Source organism: Amblyraja radiata, chromosome 25 (genome assembly GCF_010909765.2).
Source record: "Amblyraja radiata isolate CabotCenter1 chromosome 25, sAmbRad1.1.pri, whole genome shotgun sequence".
Classification (NCBI taxonomy): domain Eukaryota; kingdom Metazoa; phylum Chordata; class Chondrichthyes; order Rajiformes; family Rajidae; genus Amblyraja; species Amblyraja radiata.
In genome coordinates, this window is record NC_045980.1 from 17,147,790 (window position 1) to 17,169,830 (window position 22,041).

Sequence of the window (22,041 nt, forward strand, 5' to 3'; positions counted from 1 at the left end):
TAGACAAAAAATGCTGGAGAAACTCAGCAGGTGAGGCAGTATCGATGGAGAGAATGAATAGGTGACGTTTTGGGTCGAGTCTGAAGAAGGGTCTCGACCCACAATGTCGCCTTTCCTTCTCTCCATAGATACTGCCTCACCCGCTGAGTTTCTCCAGCATTTTTTGTCAACTTCTCTCCAGGAAGCTAGTATTAGGATGGAATGGGTGCAGTGGGAGTTTGGTTCTTTGCAAGCTAACCCACGTTAGATATCTCAAAATCATGAAAGGCTCAGGTAGAAAGGGTTTCAGTAAACATCAAAAGACGCAGATGTTTGGTGAAAAAGGTTTGCCATTTATGAACACCTTTCACATTCCTTTGTGAGGGTTGTCCCAACGTGCTTTATATATAACAAGTTTATTTGGTAACAGACTGCAGATGCTTGAATCTTAAGCAAAACTTGATCTGCTGGAGGATCTCAAGGGGCCAGGAAGCATCAGTGGGAGGAAGGGTCTCACCCAAACATGTTTTCTGTCTATTTCCCTCCACAGGTGCTGAGGTCATCCTCTAGATTTGAGAAAAACATTTTTTCAACAGAGAGTGGCGAATCTCTGGAATTCTCTGCCACAGAATGTAGTTGAGGCCAGTTCGTTGGCTATATTTAAGAGGGAGTTAGATGTGACCCTTGTGGCTAAAGGGATCAGGGGGGTATGGAGAGAAAGCAGGTACAGGATCCTGAGTTGGATGATCAGCCATGATCATATTGAATGGCGGTGCAGGCTCGAATGGCCTACTTCTGCATCTATTTTCTATGTTTTTTGCTCAAGGTACTTTGGGAGTTGCTGTGATTTATTTTTTATTATGTATAAATTTGGCAGCGAAATAATACAGGGCAGGCTCTCAAAATCTGTAATGTGACATCTGTTTGTGTGATGTTGAAGGATAAAATTTAGCTGAGAGCACAGGCGAAAAGGATCAGAGGACATTGTGGGTGTACTACTGAAGGCACTCACTCTAGAACTGGCCATGCTTATAACCAAGCTTTCCAATATAGCTACATCACTGGCATCTACTTGGGAAGGTACATTTATTAAAAAAGTCAAAGTAATTCAGCCTGGCTATTTATCATCCATTCCAACTCGGTCACAAGCAGTGATGTAGGCAGCGTCATAATGTACAGCATGGAAACAGGCCCTTTAGCCTGAATTGCCTATGCTGACCAATATGACCCATCTAGTCTCAGCTGCCTGCATTTGGCCCATACCCTTCTCCACTGGTGGAAGCAGGTTGTGCAGCAAACTTAGCATGTAAAGGGCCTGTCCCACCAGCATGTGGTTGCTAGAGGCGTACGGCCGCGCGGGCCCGGTCCCACTTCCAACCGCGGAGGCGTATGGAGTTGTGCGGGGCTGGTCATACTCACCAATCAGCTGGTAGAGGCGGGCTGACTGAATTTGGACGTCGCGCGGCGGTGACGTCATCGCGCAAAGTCACGCGCTAGGCGTACGCCGTCAAGACGCTGCGTACGCCCTCAACGTGCCTGCGGGCCGGCAGGCCGTTGGCGCGCGGAATTTTCGGACAGTGCAGGATTTTCGGAGCCCCGCGCGATGTCAGGACCAGCCCCGCACAACTCCATACGCCTCCGCGGTTCGAAGTGGGGTCGGCCCCGCGCTGCCGTACACCTCAAGCGACCATGTTTGGTCGCGCTAGACGCTGCAATCGCATGCTGGTGGGACAGGCCCTTTACGGCTCCTCCAGAAGATTGCAGCTCCATGTTGCAGCAACTGCCCTCTTGTCTCCCCACTGCCGAGAGTATTTAAGGCCAGACCTTAACTGCTCTCAAACATCTGGTGCTGTGGATATTATTTTAACCGTACCATTGTTGTAATGGCCCTCTCACAGTGCTGTTAGATATGGAGTTCCCCTCATGTGAAGCTCCCTTTACGCACTTAACAATAAAGTCATGTAAATCAAATCATGTAAGAGAACCAATGCTAAATTTCCTAAGTTGACAAAAACACCACTCCACAAACAAGACCATTCCTTCTCTCCAGAGTTGCTGTCTGTCCCACTGAGTTACTCCAGCATTTTTACTACGTGGTGAATTTGTGTGCAGATATGGTTTGTGCAGTATATGATCTTGAATATACTGCAGCTATTACTTAATTCTAAGCTTTACATTCACAGTCCACTTCTGAGGTATGAGCCTCTATGTAGAATAATTGGTCCGAAATCTAAAGCTATATTCAGCAGAATATGAATTCTATAATATTAACTGGCTGTTGATTATCTTATCAAATTCAAACTTACAAAACAAATGATCATGCTATTTCAAACCCCAGTGGGTTTAATAATTTATTTATTTCAAATAACTTTAAAAAATAAAACCCTTGTTACAGAAGCTGTTTTTGAAAATGTCACACATTCAAACTATTTTTAGGAACTTCTGCTGAAGTATGTAGGTATTTTCTGCTAGGTCTATGGCTAAGATAATTTCTATGGCTAAGATAATTGTCTGTAACAAGTCAGATTTGTTTTTCCTGAAATAACCACACCTTTAGTTTCATTGCGTTGTATATGGTACAGCAGTTTCAGGTGAGGAGGTGATGCAACGATGAATGTGCCTCGATTGGGTATGAAACAGTTTCTCATGGAATTACAACAGATTATCTGTTTAATTGTTCATTGCAGGTACATTTGTAAGAGGCAGTGATTCCTAAAATATTCTTTTGTTTTTTCCAAAGGATCATTTTCACCAAGCAATGCATTGGTGCTGCCATTTAGTGTCCACCGCTCAAACTCCGAACCCAACCTTGCTCACATGGATCCTTCAAACTGCAATGTATCAGAAGCTCCTCAAGGTGGGCCAGAGCAGGTGTTTCACACGGTGCCCCTGCATGAGGAGTCCTTTGGTGGCTTACGGCGCAGTGGTTCAGTGGTCGTGCCCACGAGGCACCAACGAGACTCAGACTATGAATTGGAATCAGCTGCCAGGGGTCGTTCACGGGCCATTGACAATCAGTACATGTTCCTTTGAACAGGTCTGGTAGACACATTTGATAAATCAACACTGAAAATGGTTTCAGGTTTTCTCTGAAAACATGAATGTATTTTTCTGTTTCAGGGTGGAGCAGAAGGGAAAGGTGAGACACCTTCAGACCAAATCCAAGTTTACTCTGAAATGTATTCTTTCTATTAGGCCTGTTGAAGGGTCTGTTTACAGCATTAACTTTTGTAGCTTTGCTCTTATTTTTTTCTCTTAACATATGTTTTAACTATGGCCTCGATAGACATCAAATGATTGACTTGTACATTTTGTACATATGTATTGAATAAAAAGTTTTAAGTACTTCTTTATATAATGTTATTTCCATTAACCAGACTAAAACATAGTAAAGGTATGTTTCCTAACATTGCAATACAAGCACTTGCAGCATTTAAAGGCTAATTTACAGTTATTTTGTTGCGTTTACATGTGCTAGTTAAATGTCTGTAATTAAGAACGTATTTGCCTGTGCTTTTGCAAAAGCTTAACTGACAGTTCAGGATTGTAAACACTAAGGTGATGTAATTTCTGGAATGTTTTTGCAAATTACAGGTGGAATTCGGCTTAGTTCCCTATTATAGTGGCTACTGCAATATTCAGAGCAGTTGGGTACATAGCTTTGGATATACGTAATTGAACCCAGCAAGTCAGGGATTATTTTGAAAGGCACAAAAAAGTAAACTCAAATCAGGTTCCTTTTAAGGCATAGCATAAAGAAGTGGAAAATGTGCAGAGAAGTTAAATTCAAATACTGGATACCTGAAGCAACAAATATTTCTCCTTGTCATCAATGGGAGAAGAAAGTTTAGAAATTACCTTTTCAAAAAACATTGGGCTTTCTTTTACATCGCTTAGCAGTTAAGAATTTGTAAACTTTTGGGATCTGATGTACTGACGAGAGGAAGATTGAAGGGAGGTGGTTGATGGGGAACATAATCATAAGATTGAGTTAATTGAAAGGTATCAAGGTATTTAAAAATGTTTAGAAAATGCTTTCCTATTGTTTTAAGCTTCATGTTATCCAACTGGAACTCTTCAGAAAATGCAGAACCAGACAAAATAAAAATGTAATTATGTCCTGGGCCAGAAGATGTGTAAATTCATAAAGAGTAATAAAAGGCAGATTCATTGTTAAGGGAAGGAAATGCAACAATGCCAGCTACAGGTGATATCTCCAACACCAAAGTGACAAGACAATCAATCACCACCCAACATTTATTGGCTTCTTTAGCACATGATTCTAAAAGAGCATTAACTTACTGTGCTTAAGGGATGCATAACACACATAGGACAGTGAGTGCCACTGGGCCTGCCTCTGAGGGCCAGGTTTCCCCCACCAACTCTCTTAACTGGAACAGCAACCTGGTTCAGTATAAGATCTGATAGCTGGCCATCAACTCTGCTGGGTTTACCAAGGCATAAGGAAGGCAGCATACAAAGCGCTGGAAGAGCTCTAGGTCAGTCAGCACCCGAGGAGGGAATGGACAAATGATGGTTCAGGTCAGGACCTCTCCTGCTCAACCCTTTTAATATTAATGAATTCCTTCAATCAGGAATCAACCGGGTGACCCTCACCTAATGCAAATACATCCTCCCTACAATCTGGAGAGAAAATAACAATCTTGTAAAGTTGCATCAACACTTTCCTCCTCAGTTCCTACAACATCTGCACTTGTCACTGATCTAAATCTTCAGTGTTCCTCTGGTGTGACTGCAATAGAATTATAGTGTTGGTCTGGTTTTAGAAAAAGGATGTGTACTTTATGAATTGAAACATTTGTATGAAGCTGACTAAAGCTTCCTGGCCAAGGTGATTCAAGATAACATTTTATAAATCATGCTTAGAAAGTATTGAGTCTGTCAAAAATGCTCTTTGTATATTTCAGGATACAACTTGTTTGCCTGCAGTAGGTAAAGACCACTGGCAGAAAAAAACTAAGATTTCAAATGCCATAAGTAACAATCCATAAAATTAGAGATCCAACAAATTTTATGAGATGGCCAAAAGCATGCAAGCTGATGGTGAATAAATACATTTATAAGTAGAGCTGGTTTTTTTAAATATTCGTTTCACATTGCATATGTGAGACAGTAATTATTATATTCAGTTGATAAATTCAAATAGATTTCTTCCATTTGTCAATAGACCTTTGCTGGTGTGGCTTAAATACACACAGGAGATAAAATATTGTTTAAATTCCTTTCATGGAAAATAGAACAAACAGTACAACACAGAAGGCCCTCAGCCCACAATGTCTGTGCTAAGTTTGATGATGCTAAGTTTTCTTTTTTAAATCGCACCTGCACGTGATCCATATCCTCAGCATCAACATATGCCGACCTAAAAGCCTCTTAAACACCACTGTTGTATCTTCCCCCACCCATCAATGCATTCCAGGCATCCACTACGCTCTGCATATTAAAAAAATGCCTCTCTTAAAGCTATGCCCTCTGGACTTTGACTGTCATGTGGAAATCTTCCTGGAAGGGGAGCCAGAATGTGTCAGTAATTTGACCAAACTTTCATTAATTAATATCATTAAATAACAAGATGTTCAAATGGCACAGATGTACTTCGCCAGCTAACTTCAACAAATTCTGGAATTTCAAAACAAAATTCTGATCTTATAAAAACTAGCTTCAAGAATGGTAATCATGAAAATGGGCAAAAAAAGTACTAGAGGAACTGACTGATCCAGTCAGTTGTGATGGGAATCGGTAGATGACGTTTCAGCTCAGAACCCTTCCTCAGGGTCTAAAGAAGGGTCCTGACCTGGAAGGATGCCTGCTTTCCCTCTAAATGCTGGCTGACCCACTGAGTTACTCCAGCACTTTGTTTTTTTGCTCAAGATTCCTGTTTCTTATGTTTCTGTAATCAAGAAAGTACCTGACTGTTGACCCAATCAACTTATTTCAAATGGCCACGAGAAACGCCAGACTCTCAGTGCAATGTGATTGATTCTCAGCGTTTCAAAAATGGTTCGTCAGGCTCAATTCAAGGATAAATCAGAATAGACATTAAATGGCAGCAATTTCCTCATCTCATGAATGAATGAACAAAACATTGATGAGATTTAAATCCATGATAAAAATGTGTTCGCACTCAATAAAGCTTTACTTGCCTTTGTTCCAAAAGTTGGAGAATCTCAAAACTTTTACAAATTTAATGGATGTTCAGAAAACACTATTCAGTTACCAAATTTCCCTTTTGTATGAACTGTCTCTTCATTTTCAGAGTACTAGATGCTCTCATATTCACAATCAGAAAATAAATGAACTCCATTAGTCTCAATTTTAATTTCAACAAACTGTGGATTTGGTTTTCAAAGTATAGAAAGCATGATACACTACAGGTATCTGTGATATTCTTAAATATTCAATGTAAGAATTGCCTTTATACAGCAAGCTTTAAATGAAATTTGGTCGTCAAATGGTTATTTGAATAAAGAGAATTGTAATTGTATAATTTTAAGTTGTAATTTATCATTTGAGTGCAAATGTTACTAGTGTGGAAAAAGTGTAATACAAAGTTTAAAAATTAAAATTTATCAATTCAATACCAAATTTCCTTTAGTGGCTGCTGCATACAATTGAAAAGTGTACTTACTCTTTATTGAAGCTATCACATCATGAGGATCACACCATGAAAATGCTTGTTCAAGATTCTTCTATCCACATTGTGCTCTTTAGATTAAATTTACATGGAGCAATCATAGTACAGAAATGCTCATCTCAAATACCATGCAGTATTAAAAAAATGTTCTAATTATTTTTACATCTGATAACTGCTGTGCTGTACGTCTGTCAATTAATAAAACTGTCCAAATGTTTCATTACTTGTAATTCTCTTCCTCGTGGATTCTACTGGAATTAATTGTAAATTGTATAATAGGAGGAAAACCGGTTGTATTATTATTAGATACTTAGTTGTATTTACAGAAGTTATTACCCCCCAGTAATATATTTTAGTGCTACCCCTCGTAGCGCAGCTTCACTCTGCCTTATTCCCCCACCCCCCCAAAAAAAATCCATAAAAGTGGTTACAATTTGCCAGTTTGAACAAGCCACTTTGAGCTCCTATAGGCACATAGGCAATCGGAATGGACGACACATGCACTCACATTAGTCAGCAGGTGCTGAAGGTGCATCTCGGGTACCCAGGAAAAGCATCACATTGTATGTAAAATTGTACGTTGAAGCAATTGGAAGCTGCTGAAGTTCAGGTAGATAGAAACAAAGAAACATCGAAAATAGGTGCAGGAGGAGGCCATTCAGCCCTTCGAGCCAGCACGGCTGATCGTCCCCAATCAATACCTGTGCCTGCCTTCTCCCCATATCCCTTGACTCCACTAGCCCCTAGAGCTCCATCTAACTCTCTCTTAAATCCATCCAGTGACTTGGCCTCCACTGCCCTCTGTGGCAGGGAATTCCATAAATTCACAACTCTCTGGGTGAAAAAGTTTTTTCTCACCTCAGTCTTAAATGACCTCCCCTTTATTCTAAGACTGTGGCCCCTGGTTCTGGACTCGCCCAACATTGGGAACATTTTTCCTGCATCTAGCTTGTCCAGTCTTTTTATAATTTTATATGTTTCTATAAGATCCCCCCTCATTCTTCTAAACTCCAGTGAATACAAGATGTTGGTAAATCTATGAACTTGTCTGCATCACACTAAGAACATGGAACAGTATATGTTTGTGCTGCATATGATGCCAAGATAAACTGATCTCATCTGCCTGTACATAGACTTCCATGTGCCTATCCAAAAGCCTCTTACACACCATTATTTAAAATGTAGCTCAGATAAAAGCTTCTGCCATGACAAACTCATTTATCAAACAAAGTAACTCGATCAGAGTATTTTTTCTTTGAGAAAATGGAAGACATGTTTTGCATTTGGGTGGGTGACCAAACACAACATGCCATTAAGCTAACACCACCATGGAAAAAACAAGCAGCATCTCGAGACACCCACAAGAGATAACTTAGAAACACAGCTAGCAGAAGTTAGTTTGACTGGTTGATCATAGAGTGATTTGTCAGTTTTGCCAAGCAGTGAAACAATATTGTGAAGAAAATAACCTTGAACCTAAAGCATTGTTGGTGATCCATAATGCCCCGAGAACCTTGACACCCTTCCGACCTGTATTCCTGTGGGGGCAATTTATCTTCCACCGAACACAACATCCTTACTCCAACCCGACCCAAAACGTCACCTATCCATTTTCTCCAGAAATGCTACCTGACCCACTGAGTGACTCCAGCATTTTGTGTCTATCCTTATTCCAAACAATGGATCAGGGAGTCATTTCTAATTTCAAAGCCTACTACCTTTGTTACACCGTCAGAGACAACTTGTTGAGACAGATGGCCAAGATAAACAATCAGGGAAATTTTGGAAAAACGACCACATCGTGATGGCCATAGATATCAAAGCAGCCTGGGATAAAGTAACCCTAAACAGCTTGAACAAAGTTTGGAAGAGGCTATGGCCAGAAGCACGCAATGACTTACTGGAATCTGATGAGTAACCTCCAGCAGTCATCAATAATATTGTCGAGCTGGCAAATGAAGGGGTAGTGGAGATGTCAGTGTTGAAGACGTGGAGCCTCATGGTAAAGGTTTAATTGTTGAAGAACTGCAGGAGTTGTCACAGCATCCAGAGTGAGGCTGAAGTCTCTTTGACAACCGTGCTGCAGAGAGAGACAACACTAGAGAGAATCCTCACCACTGAATTCTTTGGTAAAATCATCGCAAAGACTACCAAAATCATGGACCAGTTTACCAAGAATGACAACTGGGAGCGCAGCAGTAGGGGGAAAAGTGGTGTTCGGAACAAGTCCTACCGAAAACTTATTTGTGACAGACTCGAGAAAGCAGGCAACCCTAGACGCATTCTTCAAGAAGGAACCAAACATGAAGAACCACAGTCTGGACGTTCATTCCAACATGTGATGCTGTGACCCCCCACAATATTTGTCAAAATTACATTATTCATTATACAGCTCAATATTTTACATTAAAAACACTAACTAGTAAAGATACATTACTATATCAGACTATTATGGCCCGTACAAACTCTTCAAATACAACACAATGTACAATACTCTATGTATCTCAGGTTCAAAATAACTTCAGGATCACATTTATTTATACTACATTATAATGATCCCATGAAGAGCTGTTCTATTTAGTGCTTCATTTTCTAAATTCGTATCTTATTGTACGAGGCAAAAATATTGGTTCTGCCAAATTTGCACTGTACTAACATATTGCACATTTGTTGCATTTTACCAGAATAATTATTTGCTATAGAAATGGACAACCATGAAATTTTGCATGGTCCCTTCAGAACCAAAACAGGCCCCTTCAGAACCAAACAACTTCAGAAGTTAAACAAGAACAATTTAGAGCAGTTAACTACAAACTGCAGTATCCATGCAAAACCAAACAATGCATTGACTTATTAACTTGACTTAGTGCCCAGGAAGCAGCAGCATCATGATACTGCACAACAGAGAACTAGATATTGGTCGGGACAACTTTCCTCTTCTTGGAATAGTGCCATGGTGACAGCCACCTACTCTTCTGAAAGATGCCTTTCTAACAAAGCATTTCATCAGTACAGCACTGGAGTGAAAGCCTGCATGTTTTGCTCAAGTATTTCCAATGGCTACAGCATAGTTTTATTCCAGCTTCAATAATGCCTCAACAAACGTTTAATCTTAGATCGCCTCATAGCAAGTTAGCTCACACTCGCAAGTACTTTCACAGAATCACCTTGTAAATGTTCAGATATCAGAAAAGTGGTAGGTTGGTTCCACATTTTGCAGTGTAAAATTCTCCATAAATGAAGTGAAACACAACAACTGTAGCTACAGCACCATCTATGGATCAAGAGGTTCACTGCAATAAAAGATGAGAAATACTGTAAAAGCGGAGAAGCAACAAAATTCCCCAAACCAATGCAAATAAAGTATGAGTGTCTATTTCATAACACAGAAACACAGAAACAGGCTATTTGATCTTTTCTATGCAATAACTCCTGTGAATCTCCTCCGCCCACCCACATTTAGCTTATTTTGTAATGCTCGGTTTTCGCTGCTGTCCCCACACAGGAATTTTCTCCCAATCTCCCAAATGTGTTAATTTGTAAGTCCCTACCAATTTCACAAGGAAAATAATCAAAGAAATGATTGGAGTTTCGATAACCATTTCAAAACTGGCCTTGCAGAACCCTTTCACTACGTGGGCATTAGAAATTGTAAACAACGTGCTACTTTCAGAAAGTAAAACACGAGAACAACCATTTTAGTAAAGATAGACACAAAGTAACTCAGCAGGGCAGGTAGCATCTCTGGAGGAAAAGGAGTGGTGACTTTTCTGGTCGGGACCCTTTTTCAGACTAGTATTTAGACAGTCATTTTAGTGAGGACGGGAAAGGTTGTGGGGGGGGGGGGGGGGGGCAGGCTAGAAAAAAAAAAATCAGCAACGCTGGAGGATAAAGCATTTATAAAATGATGCAGATTGGCAGACTGAAGGGATCAGAGTGCCATGCACAAAAATTAAAAAGTCAACAACAGGCACCGAGAATTATGGAAATGGCCAGCCGAATGGTGCCTTTTAAAATAGAGAGACGGAGCAAAAAGTGTGGAAGTTATCATGTAACTTTTTAAAACCATACTTAGAGCAGCTGTGGTCTTTTAGGAGAGCAACATAAATTGATTATTATGATACCTGGACTCAAGCTTGAATTACATGGAAATAGTGTACAAACTGGGCAAAAGTTGTGATCATTACTCAAACCACACAGGCACTCTAACTACCAAGATTGAAATCTTAGAACAATATCACCTTTTCTCTAAATAAGTATTTTTAAACTGATCCATTAATTTGAAACTTCCGACATTCTAAAAGTTGTCCTTTCCCATTTTGTCTGCTATACTTAATGTATATAGTGCAGTCAGAAAGTATTCAGACCCTTTCACTTTTTCCACATTTTGTTACGTTACAGCCTTATTTTAAAATGGATTAAATTCTTTTTTTGAATCAATGTACACACAATACCCCAGAATGAAGAAGCAAAAACAGGTGTTTAGAAAGTTTTGCGAAGTAATTACAAATAAATAACTGAAATATCACATTTACATAAGTATTCAGACCCTTTGCTAGGACACTCAAAATTGAGCTTTAGTGCATCCTGTTTCCATTGATTATCCTCGAGATGTTTCTACAACTTGGAGTCCACCTGTGGTAAATTAAATTGATTGGACATGATTTGGAAAGGCACACACCTGTCTATATAAGGTCCCACAGTTGACAGTGCATGTCAGAGTAAAAACCAAGCCAAGAAGTCGAAGGAATTGACGTAGACCTCCGATCAGGATTGTGTCGTGACACAGATCTGGGGAAGGGTATAAAATAATTTCTGCAGCATTGCAGGTCCCGAAGAGCACAGTGGCCTCCGTCATTCTTAAATGGAAGAACTTTGGAACCACCAGGACTCTTTATAGAGTTGGCCGCCTGGCCAAACTGAGCAATCGGGGGAGTAGGGGCTTCGTCAGGGAGGTGACCAAGAACCCGATGGTCACTATGACAGAGCTCCAGAGTTCCTCTGTGGAGATTGGAGAATCTTCCAGAAGGACAACTATATCTGCAGCACTCCACCAAACAGGCCTTTATGGTGGAGTGGCCAGACAGAAGCCACTCCTCAGTAAAAGGCACATGACAGCCCGCTTGGAGTTTGCCAAAAGGCACCTAAAGGACTCTCAGACCATGAGAAACAAGATTCTCTGGGCTGATGAAACCAAGATTGAACTCTTGGGCCTGAATCCCAAGTTCTACGTCTGGAAGAAACCAAGCACTGGTGATCACCTGGCCAATACCATACCTGCGGTGAAGCGTGGTGGTGGCAGCATCATGCTGTGGAGATGTTTTTCAGCGGCAGGAAATGTTAGACTAGTCAGGATCAAGGGAAAGATGAACAGAGCAAAGTGCAGAGAGATCCTTGATGAAAACCTGCTCCAGAGCCTTCTGGACCTGACTGGGGCAGAGGTTCACCTTCCAACAGGACAATGACCACAAGCACACAGCCAAAACAACGCAGGAGTGGCTTCATGACAAGTCTGTGAATGTCCTTGAGTGGCCCAGCCAGAGCCCGGACTTGAACCCGATCGAACATCTCTGGAAGGCCCGGAAAATAGCTGTGTATCGATACTCCCCATCCAACCTGACAAAGCTTGAGAGGATCTGCAGAGAATAATGGGAGATATTACCCAAATACAGGTGTGGCAAGCTTGTAGCGTCATACCCAAGAAGATTCGAGGCTGTAATCGCTGCCAAAGGTGCCTCAACAAAATACTGAGTAAAGGGTCTGAATACTTATGTAAATGTGATATTTTAGTTATTTCTTTTTAATTATTTTGCAAACATTTCTAAACAACTGTTTTCGCTTCTTCATTCTGGTGTAGATTGATGATAAAAAAATAATTTAATCAATTTTAAAATAAGGCTGTAACGTAACAAAATGTGGAAAAAGTGAAGAATACTTTCTGAATGCACTGTACCCTTAAGACCAAAATCACTTGCTATATAATTGAGAAAGAAAATGGTGGACATTCTCATGAAAGATTCATAAATAAATACTTGCCCTTTGAATTTTTGGTCTTGTAGAATGGGCATTTCACCTACATGTTCAATCAGTTTTTGTAATCCATTTCCCAATAAATTAGGCCCTAATAAGGACAGACATCTAAATCGGGGAAATGGTGCTGAACATCAGCTTTCACCATAGTCTTCAATGAACTTTATTTATCCGTTAGTCATTTAAAACATCAATAATGTTATTTCAAATATATAAGTACTTGCACTGTATTCATTGATATTAACAGTATTTATTGTTGAATGTCCAACCCCTCTCTCTGTATTGTACTTACCAATTTCAGGCTAAGGCAGGCTTTCAAGCCGTTTCAATGAGGTGTCTGCAAAGTACGATTTCCTCAATGATGACATTTGGTAGAACTGCTCATGATCTAGCAAGGCAGTTGCTAAGTAAAATGTCCTTTTAAAAAAAAGGTCTGTTTACTTCTGGTTTTAGTTTTATCACCCACTGCTAATAGTAGGAAGGTAGCCAAAAATATTGGGAAAACTCAGCGGGTGAGGCAGCATCTATGGAGCAAAGGAATAGGTGACGTTTCGGGTCGAGACCCTTCTTCAGACCTTCAATAGTAGGAAAATCATCTTAACACCCAATCTACCCCCGGCCCCGTTGCAAATAATGGATTCTGCAGTTGGATCATCAAACCATCTATGGAACAAATATTACATCATCAAGCCTGGATTTAATCAACAATTTATAATATTAGGATTTATAATTTATAAAAACTTCAAAGACTGGCCCCAGGAATCATAAGGAGATTTTGCTCATCTCCTGGAAGGTTAACTTTTGGTTGCCTCTTCTCAAAAATAAAATTAAGATGAAAACATTATTAGAGCAATGAATGCTTAATTTCCTATCTCTTCACTCAATCACTTTATAGATCTTCAAAAGGAGAGTAAAGGAAACAAACGGATGGAGGTTTTACAAAGTGAACTGTATATGATCTCTTATAAGGAGCCTCTAAATGATCTTTAATCTATAGTTTGTCTTCAATTCAATGTTATGTACCATTAAAGCGGTAGAAAAAGTTGCAATATCGCAGTCAGTTTTTAAAACTTTTTATTTTTTTGTTTTTTTATGTTTTTTTAATATTATCTACAAAGTAAAAGTTTTTAACTTAAAAGTTACACCACTGTCTGGTGACAGCACTTTTCTCCAGCAACCTCTATTCATAAATAATCCACCAGTTCGCAACCGGATTTTGTTATAAGATGGAATTCAAGTTTGGTTAGAAGCAGAGGGTTCTGGTTTCCCAAATCAGGATGGCTTGCAGCAGGAACAAACAACTTTATTAGTTCTTTCACCATGAGAAGTTCATAACTTAGAAGAGTCAGGCAAAATAAATACATTCCAGTTATTGGAAAGCAGATTTTGGGCATTCTGTAGGTCTGTTGACAGGACACATTGATTCCAGAATTTCAGTAATTCGCATTTCTTTCTCTCCAGTCCACTTCCTCAGAACAGCAGCCATTGAATCACTTGATAAAAACTGGAAGTTATGTGTGAGCACATTCGTTTAGCATGAGAAGATAATTTTAATACGCTGTGCTTCTGGTTCCAGGTTTTAGGGTGGGGAAGGATAAGTGGCTTCAACTGGCCAGCCTGTTGCTTAGTGCAGAGAACAGGACTACAACTGCTGCTGGTGGTGGGCTTGCACTAGGGAGAGATGAAAAGAAAGTTGCAAGTTAATGATTCCTCCATAAACAGACATTGAATTCAAATTGTTCATTCATTCCCTTCTTTGGCATTGTCAAGGTACAAAGAATACTTTCAATTGTTAAACATAGTTCATGCCATGAATGTAGAAGGGCTAGGTAAAACTTAAGTACATTGTATCATGCTAGGAAAGACCATACATACAACAGAACAATACAACACAGCCCACAATGTCTGTTGCTAACACCAACTCTTATCTGCCTGCGCATAAATCCATATCCCTCTACTTGCATATCCATGTATCTATCCAAAAGTCTCCTAAATGTCACTATTATATCTGCCTTCACCACTATCCCCAATAAGCACATTCCAGGCACCCTCCATTCTCTGAGTAAAAAAAACTTGCACCGCACATCTTCTTTAAACTTTACCTCGCTCACCTTAATGGGCCTGTCCCACTATACGAGCTAATTCACGAGTTCTCCTGAGTTTCCATATTCGAATTCGGAGAATTACGGTAATAGCTGCTCCTAGGTACTCTGGGCTCTCGTGGACATTTTTCAACATGTTGAAAAATCTTCACCAGCTTACCGCATTTCCCGAGTACCTGCCGTTAGCGTTACGAGCCGATAATAGACGCCCCGAGCTCAGACTTGCCCGCTACGTACATTCTACGTGCTTACCACGAGTTTGATTTTTTTTTAAACTCGGGAGAGCTCTTGAATTACATCGTACAGTGGGACAGGCCCTTAAAGCTCTTCCTCTACTATTTGATTTTTCCATCCTGGGAATTCCTCCCTGTCACAGTGGGACAGGCCCTTAAAGCTCTTCCTCTACTATTTGATTTTTCCATCCTGGGAATTCCTCCCTGTCACAGTGGGACAGGCCCTTAAAGCTCTTCCTCTACTATTTGATTTTTCCATCCTGGGAATTCCTCCCTATCCCTATCGATGGCTCTCAATGTTATACACCTCTATCATGTCCGCCCACAATCTCCGCCTTTCCTGAGAAAACAGTCCAAATCTGTAAAGATTACTCTTGTAGTCTTAAACTCAAGGCATCATTGCAGCAGAATGAGATAGAGGGGAACATCTGCTTAACCCCAGTTGTTAAGTGGCGCGAGGAGTAAAATACATTTAAAATGCTCAATTAAAATCCAACCCTTTTCTTTGCAATTAGCATTTTCATCTGCAGCAGGGTGTGAAGGTTTCAAAATTACTAAAGGTACAGCAAATTTCCTCGTTTTAATTTGCTGACATGCCCCATGCTGTAAGCCTGCAGTCAAACCTTTGTTGCAACCTGCTAAAGAACATCAACTGCAACTCCCAGTTGTGTCAATACTCACCTTGTGGGTGTGCCATGTAAGAGAAGTGTGTAGTTGAGGAAACTGGAATAGGTGGCATTGCATTCTGAGGAATGGCACCTTGACCACCTGGTGGTTGTGCTGGCATCAGCATCATGGGAGGATGGGTAGTGGCAGGGTGATGCGGAGGGCCCATCCCAGACTGTACATGGGCCTGCAGAGAAGAAACGTTCCTCCAATTAAATGATTTGCATCAACTCTTATGCACATCTCAAAACTATACAAAGTAATACAGGCAGTATCAGTTGCATGAAGAGGAAGCTTTCCGCAAAGCAAAACAAAAGTGCTGTGTTAAAAAGTACTACTGCAATTCATGCATAGCTATTATATTTGGTTTTCAAAATGGTACTTTGGTACATCTCTGCGCGGCCTAACTTGAGTCACTTACAAATACCTGCCTACATTCATAGCTTGATGATAGAGCCATACCGAACGGAAGCGGGCCCCATAGTCCCAACCTGTCAATGTGAACAAAGATGCCACATTTAATCTAGTCCCATTTGTCTGTGTTTGGTCTACATCCCTGTAAACCTTTCCTATTTGTGTCCCTGACCAAGAGTCTTTTAAATGCTGTTATAGTACCTGCCTCATCTACCTCCTCTGGCAGCACGATCCACTAAAGAATAAAGTCCTAGCCTGCCCAGCAGCCTCTCCCGATATTATGCACGAATAAGGTAAGATGCTGCCTCATTAGATGAGATGTGAATTGTTGTTTTATTTCAGGGATAAATATCAAGAACCATTCAGTAACACTGAGAAATACAAAATTCTAAGGCACAGTATTTTGAAGCTTATTGCAATGCTTGGTCCCAAGAAAACATAAAACAAAAACATTCTCTGCAAGTATCCTGGGTTCAAATTCACTCAAGTTGCCATTGGAAGCTTTCCAAAGCAAGCGGAGCATCGCAAGCTTTTAAATGATCCAGAGCAGGGGTGGGGAACCTGTGGTCTTAAGGCCACATGCGACCCTCTAGGCCATTAAGTGCGGCCTTTTGAATGAATCCAAATTTTGTGGAACAAATCATGTTAAGTTTTATTAATATGTTTTTGTTTGTCTTTTATTATTTTTATTTTAATCTTAAAATGAACGTATTTAAAATACTAAAGAGTAAAAGAAAATTCAACAAAATAATCCTCCCCGACCGACGGCCCCAATTAAAACATTAGTAAGTCATGAGGGCTATTTTAACAAAATAATGTATTTTGCAGTATATCTAAATGAAGCTTCTTGGATGCGGCCTTATTAGATTACAGCTAACTTAATGCGGCATTCCAACATGAAAAGGTTCCCCACCCATGATCCAGAGAATTAGCCATACAGCACGGAAACAGGCCCTTCAACCTAACTCATTCATGCCGAGCTAAATATTAAAATGGATTTCATCCATGGATTTCTCACTGTACTTAAATTCTCAAGCTCATCCCATTATTATTCTCAAGCTCGTCCCATTATTATTCTCAAGCTCATCCCATTATTATTCTCAAGCTCATCCCATTATTATTCTCAAGCTCATCCCATTATTATTCTTTTCCAAAATAGATCTTTTATTTGACTTCACAATCATTAACAAAAGCAACCTTTTGCAACTGTATTTGGCTTAATCTCAAATTTAGCACCTTATACAAACATGAAAATGATGAGCTATAAAGCAAGAACATTCTCTCACTAACAATCCTCTGACAGCTGATTAGAAATTGCTCTGTCAGTTATTAATAGTTGGCAATTTCTGTTTAAAAAGTCAAGAGTCAAGCTGGTTTAATTGTCATATGTACTGAAAATGGAACAATGAAACTCTTACTGTGCAACAGCACAAAAGATAACAGTGTTACCACATACTTTAAGGATAACATGAGCTCTTAGTTCAGTTCCTTTACCTGAGGTACATGTGCCATATGTGGGGGATTTGAATATCCATGCTGAACCTGTTGAGGATGAAGGGCGTAGACTGTCTGCTGTGCCGATGGGAAGTTGGTCTGAGGAGACTGTGGATTGGGACCTTGTGCCATAGAGGGTGGAGTTGGTGTCAGAGTTGTGTGATAGATCGCTTGCTGCTGCTGAGGGTTGCCCAAATGAAGGGTTTGAGGAGCCTGGTGTTGAGGATGCTGCATTAAAAAAATCTAATGAAACATTTGATATTCATACAAATTGTTCTAGACAATTGGATTACAAAACCAGCGTGGCCCTAAAGGTCAGCTCTTATCCTCATTAATACAAAGTTCTGGAACATACAGTAATTACTAAACTGGGAAATGCTAGAGCAATAAGTGCACATTTAATCAGGAATTGATCGCAAAAGACAGTGTTTTGATCTTATTAATAACCAGTGTCTCTCTCTCTCATTCATACAATTTTTCACAATGCACTTTTTGGGGGGGGGGGGGGGAGTGGCCATGGACTATTCTGTGGGAACAGATTGCTGAGTGATACAAGTCTATTAACATGTCTCCTACCCCTTAACCTGTGGAGAATAATCTGGATGATCTATGTTAAGCTTCTCTGGACAAATAGGGACAATATAAAAAAAGAAACAATGAATTAAATGATTTAATACAAAACCCACTCTCACTCAGTTCAAGTATGTAAAAATGTCCTGGTTCTGTGACAATCTTCACATTTGTCTTTCAAATGTTACATTACATAGCAAAGAGGGAAAAGGGTTCCAACTCCAAAGCCTTATTGAAAACCCCCAAACTTAGCTGATAGGAACAGTCGCAGAGTCATAGATACAGCATGGAAACAGGACCATTGACCCACCGAGTTTGCACCAATCAACCACCCGTTCACAAAAACGCTACATTATTCCTATTTTTATTCTCCCCACATTTTTAATGCCCCACAAATGTTATCGTTAACCAAGGAACAATACAGAGCACAATTGACCTACCAACCCACGCACCGTTAGGATGTGGCAGAAGACACGCATTGTCATAGAGCGAATATGACAACTCCACCGAGACAGCATCTGAGATAATCATTGAACGCAAATCTCTGGTGCTGAGGGAGCAGCTCTACAAGCTGCACCACCATATTTATCTTGAACAAGCCATAAAAATAATACACAGCTCAATCCAATATTTATCAAAATTATTATCAATGCAAGAAATCTTTTAAATCTTCGTTATTTTAGGAATTAAAGTTGGAACAAATGATGACTATAACTTGGATTTGGTATTTTATTGTCTACCGTGAATGTATAAAACACACTCTGAACTACTTACCTGGACTGGGCTTTGTGCCGGATGACTGCCCGCATGCTGTCCTTGCTGCTGTCCAGTAGGAGTGGCAGATTGTTGTGGATGCGGAGGGTGTGGATGTAATGTAGCAGTGGGGTGGGGTGCATACTGCTGATGAATTGGGCCAGGGGAAACTAGTGAAAAAGCAAAAAAATACCTTACACAGTTTTCTAATATAAATGTGCCTCATTTGTTGGAAACTCAAAACAGCATGCAAAATAGTAATTTAATTTAATTTAACTTTTAATTTAAAAAAATTGCTAAATACTTTGAAACTGTCAAGTTGTCCAAAGTTTGAAAAGAACAAATTGTCATGATGATTTGAATATTACAAATAGGTGGGCGGCTAATCGATCCCTTGAGACTGCTCCACCATTCAAAAGATCACAACCGATCACTACTTTATTTCTTTCACCACTCTTTTCAGTTCCCATGTTCAAATGCCTGTCATTCTCTGTCTTGTATCTATTCAACGACTCCTCATCCACAAATGTCTGGAGCATAGAGTTCCAAACGATTCACAACCCTCTGGGAGGAATTCATTATTCAGAAAATTCCTTATTCTGAAAGTGTATCTCCAGTTCTAAATGATCCCAGTGTCAGAAACACACACTCAGCATCAACTCTGTTTCGATAAGAGAAACATTCTCAAATCCTATGAACCCCAATTACCTTAGGTCTGATTTTTCTTCATTCTTCAGCAGCTTTGTGAAATGTAACTGCACACTACCTCCAGCTCAAGTCTATCATTCCTCAAAAATTGAGATTTGAGAGCATCTGCAGCATTCCAGAAGCTATTTCACCAGCACCCTGTAAAAATGCTTTAAACTACCCAACTTTAACACTGCATACTACTTCTAAATAAAGGCCAACATTTTATTAGCCTTCCTACCAGCTTATTGTATCTGTATGCTAACGTGTTTCATGTACAGGCATCCCCAGATCCCTGTGAAGCTCAGCATTTTGTAGCCTCACTATTTAAACAATTTTCTTTTCCATTCTTCCTTTCAAAGTGGAGAACAATTTGCCCACTACTCTGTACTTTCATCAAAAAAACCCCGTCTATTTAGTCTTTTGAAATAATTCCAATACCAATCAAGGGTTCCACAAAAAAGCTGAATTCCAGAGTCGAGATAAGAATGACTGCTTGACATGAAGACATGGTTATATTAAGGAGCTGAGTAAAATTGAGAGAATAATGAACAATCTACTGGCCGCAATCACAATAGCGCCAAAGATAGCGACCAATCTAGAGGTCATCACATCCTCAGGGTCTCACAAAGGATCGATGTGTGTTCCATTTGCAGCAATTGTTCATTTGTTCTTTTGTTCATCACAAAAACATTTTTAAAAAAAGGACATTCACAGCTTCTTGGCAGGTGCTCAATTTCATTCAGAAAACTTTAGGAAACGAAACAACCAAGGGTAGGAAAATAAAAAGGCATGAATTAATAAATGGAAAGCAAAATGTGCCAAGCAATAACCATCAGCAACAAGCGTTTAATCAATATCATCTGCACGTGACATTTAATGGTGACATCCCACCACACCACATCAATTTCCTTTGCTGACCAGAAACTTTACAGCATGTGGCTAAGAGAGCTGGTCGCTCAAGCAGCATGACTACAGGCTGCAACAACAGAGGGGCTACCAGGGCTTTGTCAATCCCAATCAAAACAAAAATAAACAATCTCTGCCACACCAAGAACAAAGGCAGCACACACAAGGAGACGCTATTGCTCCACAGTTCATGCAAATCACCACCCAGGGATAACTGTTCCCTAGCAATTGATCATTATATTCTGGACTATTTGTGGTTGCAGCTAAGAGTCTCCCTTTTCATTCTCTTTGAGTACAAGGTTACTTTGCTCATAATACAAAGGTGGCAGTAAGATCAGTGGAAAAATGTAAGATTATCCATAATGTTAAAATAAAAGCATTTTATATTTTTAAATGGTAACAGACTGACAGGTGTCGGTGTATAGATAGACCTGGATGTCACTTTACACAAATTAAGAATTAATATGCAGGCTCTGCAAGCAGCTAGAAGTCAAATGGTACGTTGAATACAAGAATCAAGAAGGAAGACATTGTTCCATAAACCCACATCATTCTAGTGACAAAGATCCCTGTGCCGTGCAAATATTGTAGACAACCAATGGTTTCAACTAATTCTTTACAAGACCTGTTACTTTAACTTACCATACATAGCATGCGTTTGTTCAGCAGTGGGAAACTGAGCAGTGGATGAAGGGACCATTCCTGGCTGTCCATGACCAGGTGGTGCCATCATTCGAGCGTTACTTTGCATTACTTGGCTGTACATTTGAGGCTGCAGGATAAGAATACCATCAGTAGCAAAATAAACAGAGACAAGGTAACAGTTCTTTTACTGTGGGTTCTGCTAATGTCCCACTTTAATAGTGGACTTCAAGTACTCTAAATTTCAATCATATACCAAAATACACACCCTGAAGTCGTCACAACACTGATTTCAAACTGTGGATAAGGCATTCATTTAAGGCTTAAATGCAACAATGTATGCTACGCAGTTTTGCCTGAATGCTCTTAAACTCTGTCACTCTCAGTTTAGGAAGAAAAATATTCAAACATTGTCAATTACTCTGAAGCGATAACTTGGCAACTTACCTGTGACTGATAATGTGCTACTGACTGCACTAAGGGCTGGTTAGCAAACTGCTGCGGGTTGTAAGCGACATATTGCGAATAAGCTGGAGCGGTAGAAACAATCTGGCCTGCTGCACTAACTGGATGCATCATTGTCGGCGTGCCTTGAGGGTGGTGCTGGTCTGGCCGCTGCTGCTGCATGGTTGGTACTGAAAAGGAGAAATAATAATTAGCTAGAATGCAGTCTTTCTATGACCGTATTAAACAAAACACAACAAATCACTTTATAGGGGTAGGTCAAAGCATTTTAAATGTTCATACGATCAAATAATTCTTCCAGCAGTACATTTCCAATAAAAGTACAACAGTAGGTATCTAAATGGAAACTGGGCCTGAACAACCTGGATCAGAATGAATGGTCAGATAATTTTCTTGCTCCATTTTCTTGCCTTCACTACTTACTCCCTGTGAAAGCAAAGGA

General features: G+C 40.0%; 2 protein-coding genes across 17 annotated transcripts in view; one reads left to right on the forward strand and one right to left on the reverse strand.

Moving 5' to 3' along the window:
- Positions 1-6,859, forward strand: part of sh2b3 (SH2B adaptor protein 3) — a 139,092-nt gene extending 132,233 nt beyond the window's left edge. For 6 of the 7 annotated variants that reach the window (XM_033043309.1, XM_033043314.1, XM_033043311.1 and 3 more), the window contains exon 8: positions 2,720-3,687. In XM_033043309.1, coding sequence (XP_032899200.1) covers positions 2,720-3,012 — 293 coding nt within the window. In that variant the 3' untranslated portion in view covers positions 3,013-3,687. Of the gene's footprint in view, positions 1-2,719 lie in introns of all 7 variants that reach the window. The other variant, XM_033043312.1, reaches the window with a different exon arrangement.
- Positions 6,860-13,721: 6,862 nt separating this feature from the next.
- Positions 13,722-22,041, reverse strand: part of atxn2 (ataxin 2) — a 97,873-nt gene continuing 89,553 nt past the window's right edge. For 6 of the 10 annotated variants that reach the window (XM_033043301.1, XM_033043299.1, XM_033043297.1 and 3 more), the window contains 6 exons: positions 21,582-21,769; positions 21,135-21,264; positions 18,918-19,066; positions 17,574-17,816; positions 15,681-15,852; positions 13,722-14,335 (listed from right to left, as the gene is read on the reverse strand). In XM_033043301.1, coding sequence (XP_032899192.1) covers positions 14,307-14,335; positions 15,681-15,852; positions 17,574-17,816; positions 18,918-19,066; positions 21,135-21,264; positions 21,582-21,769 — 911 coding nt within the window. In that variant the 3' untranslated portion in view covers positions 13,722-14,306. The remainder of the gene's footprint in view (positions 14,336-15,680; positions 15,853-17,573; positions 17,817-18,917; positions 19,067-21,134; positions 21,265-21,581; positions 21,770-22,041) is intronic. The other 4 variants (XM_033043307.1, XM_033043305.1, XM_033043302.1 and 1 more) reach the window with 1 other exon arrangement.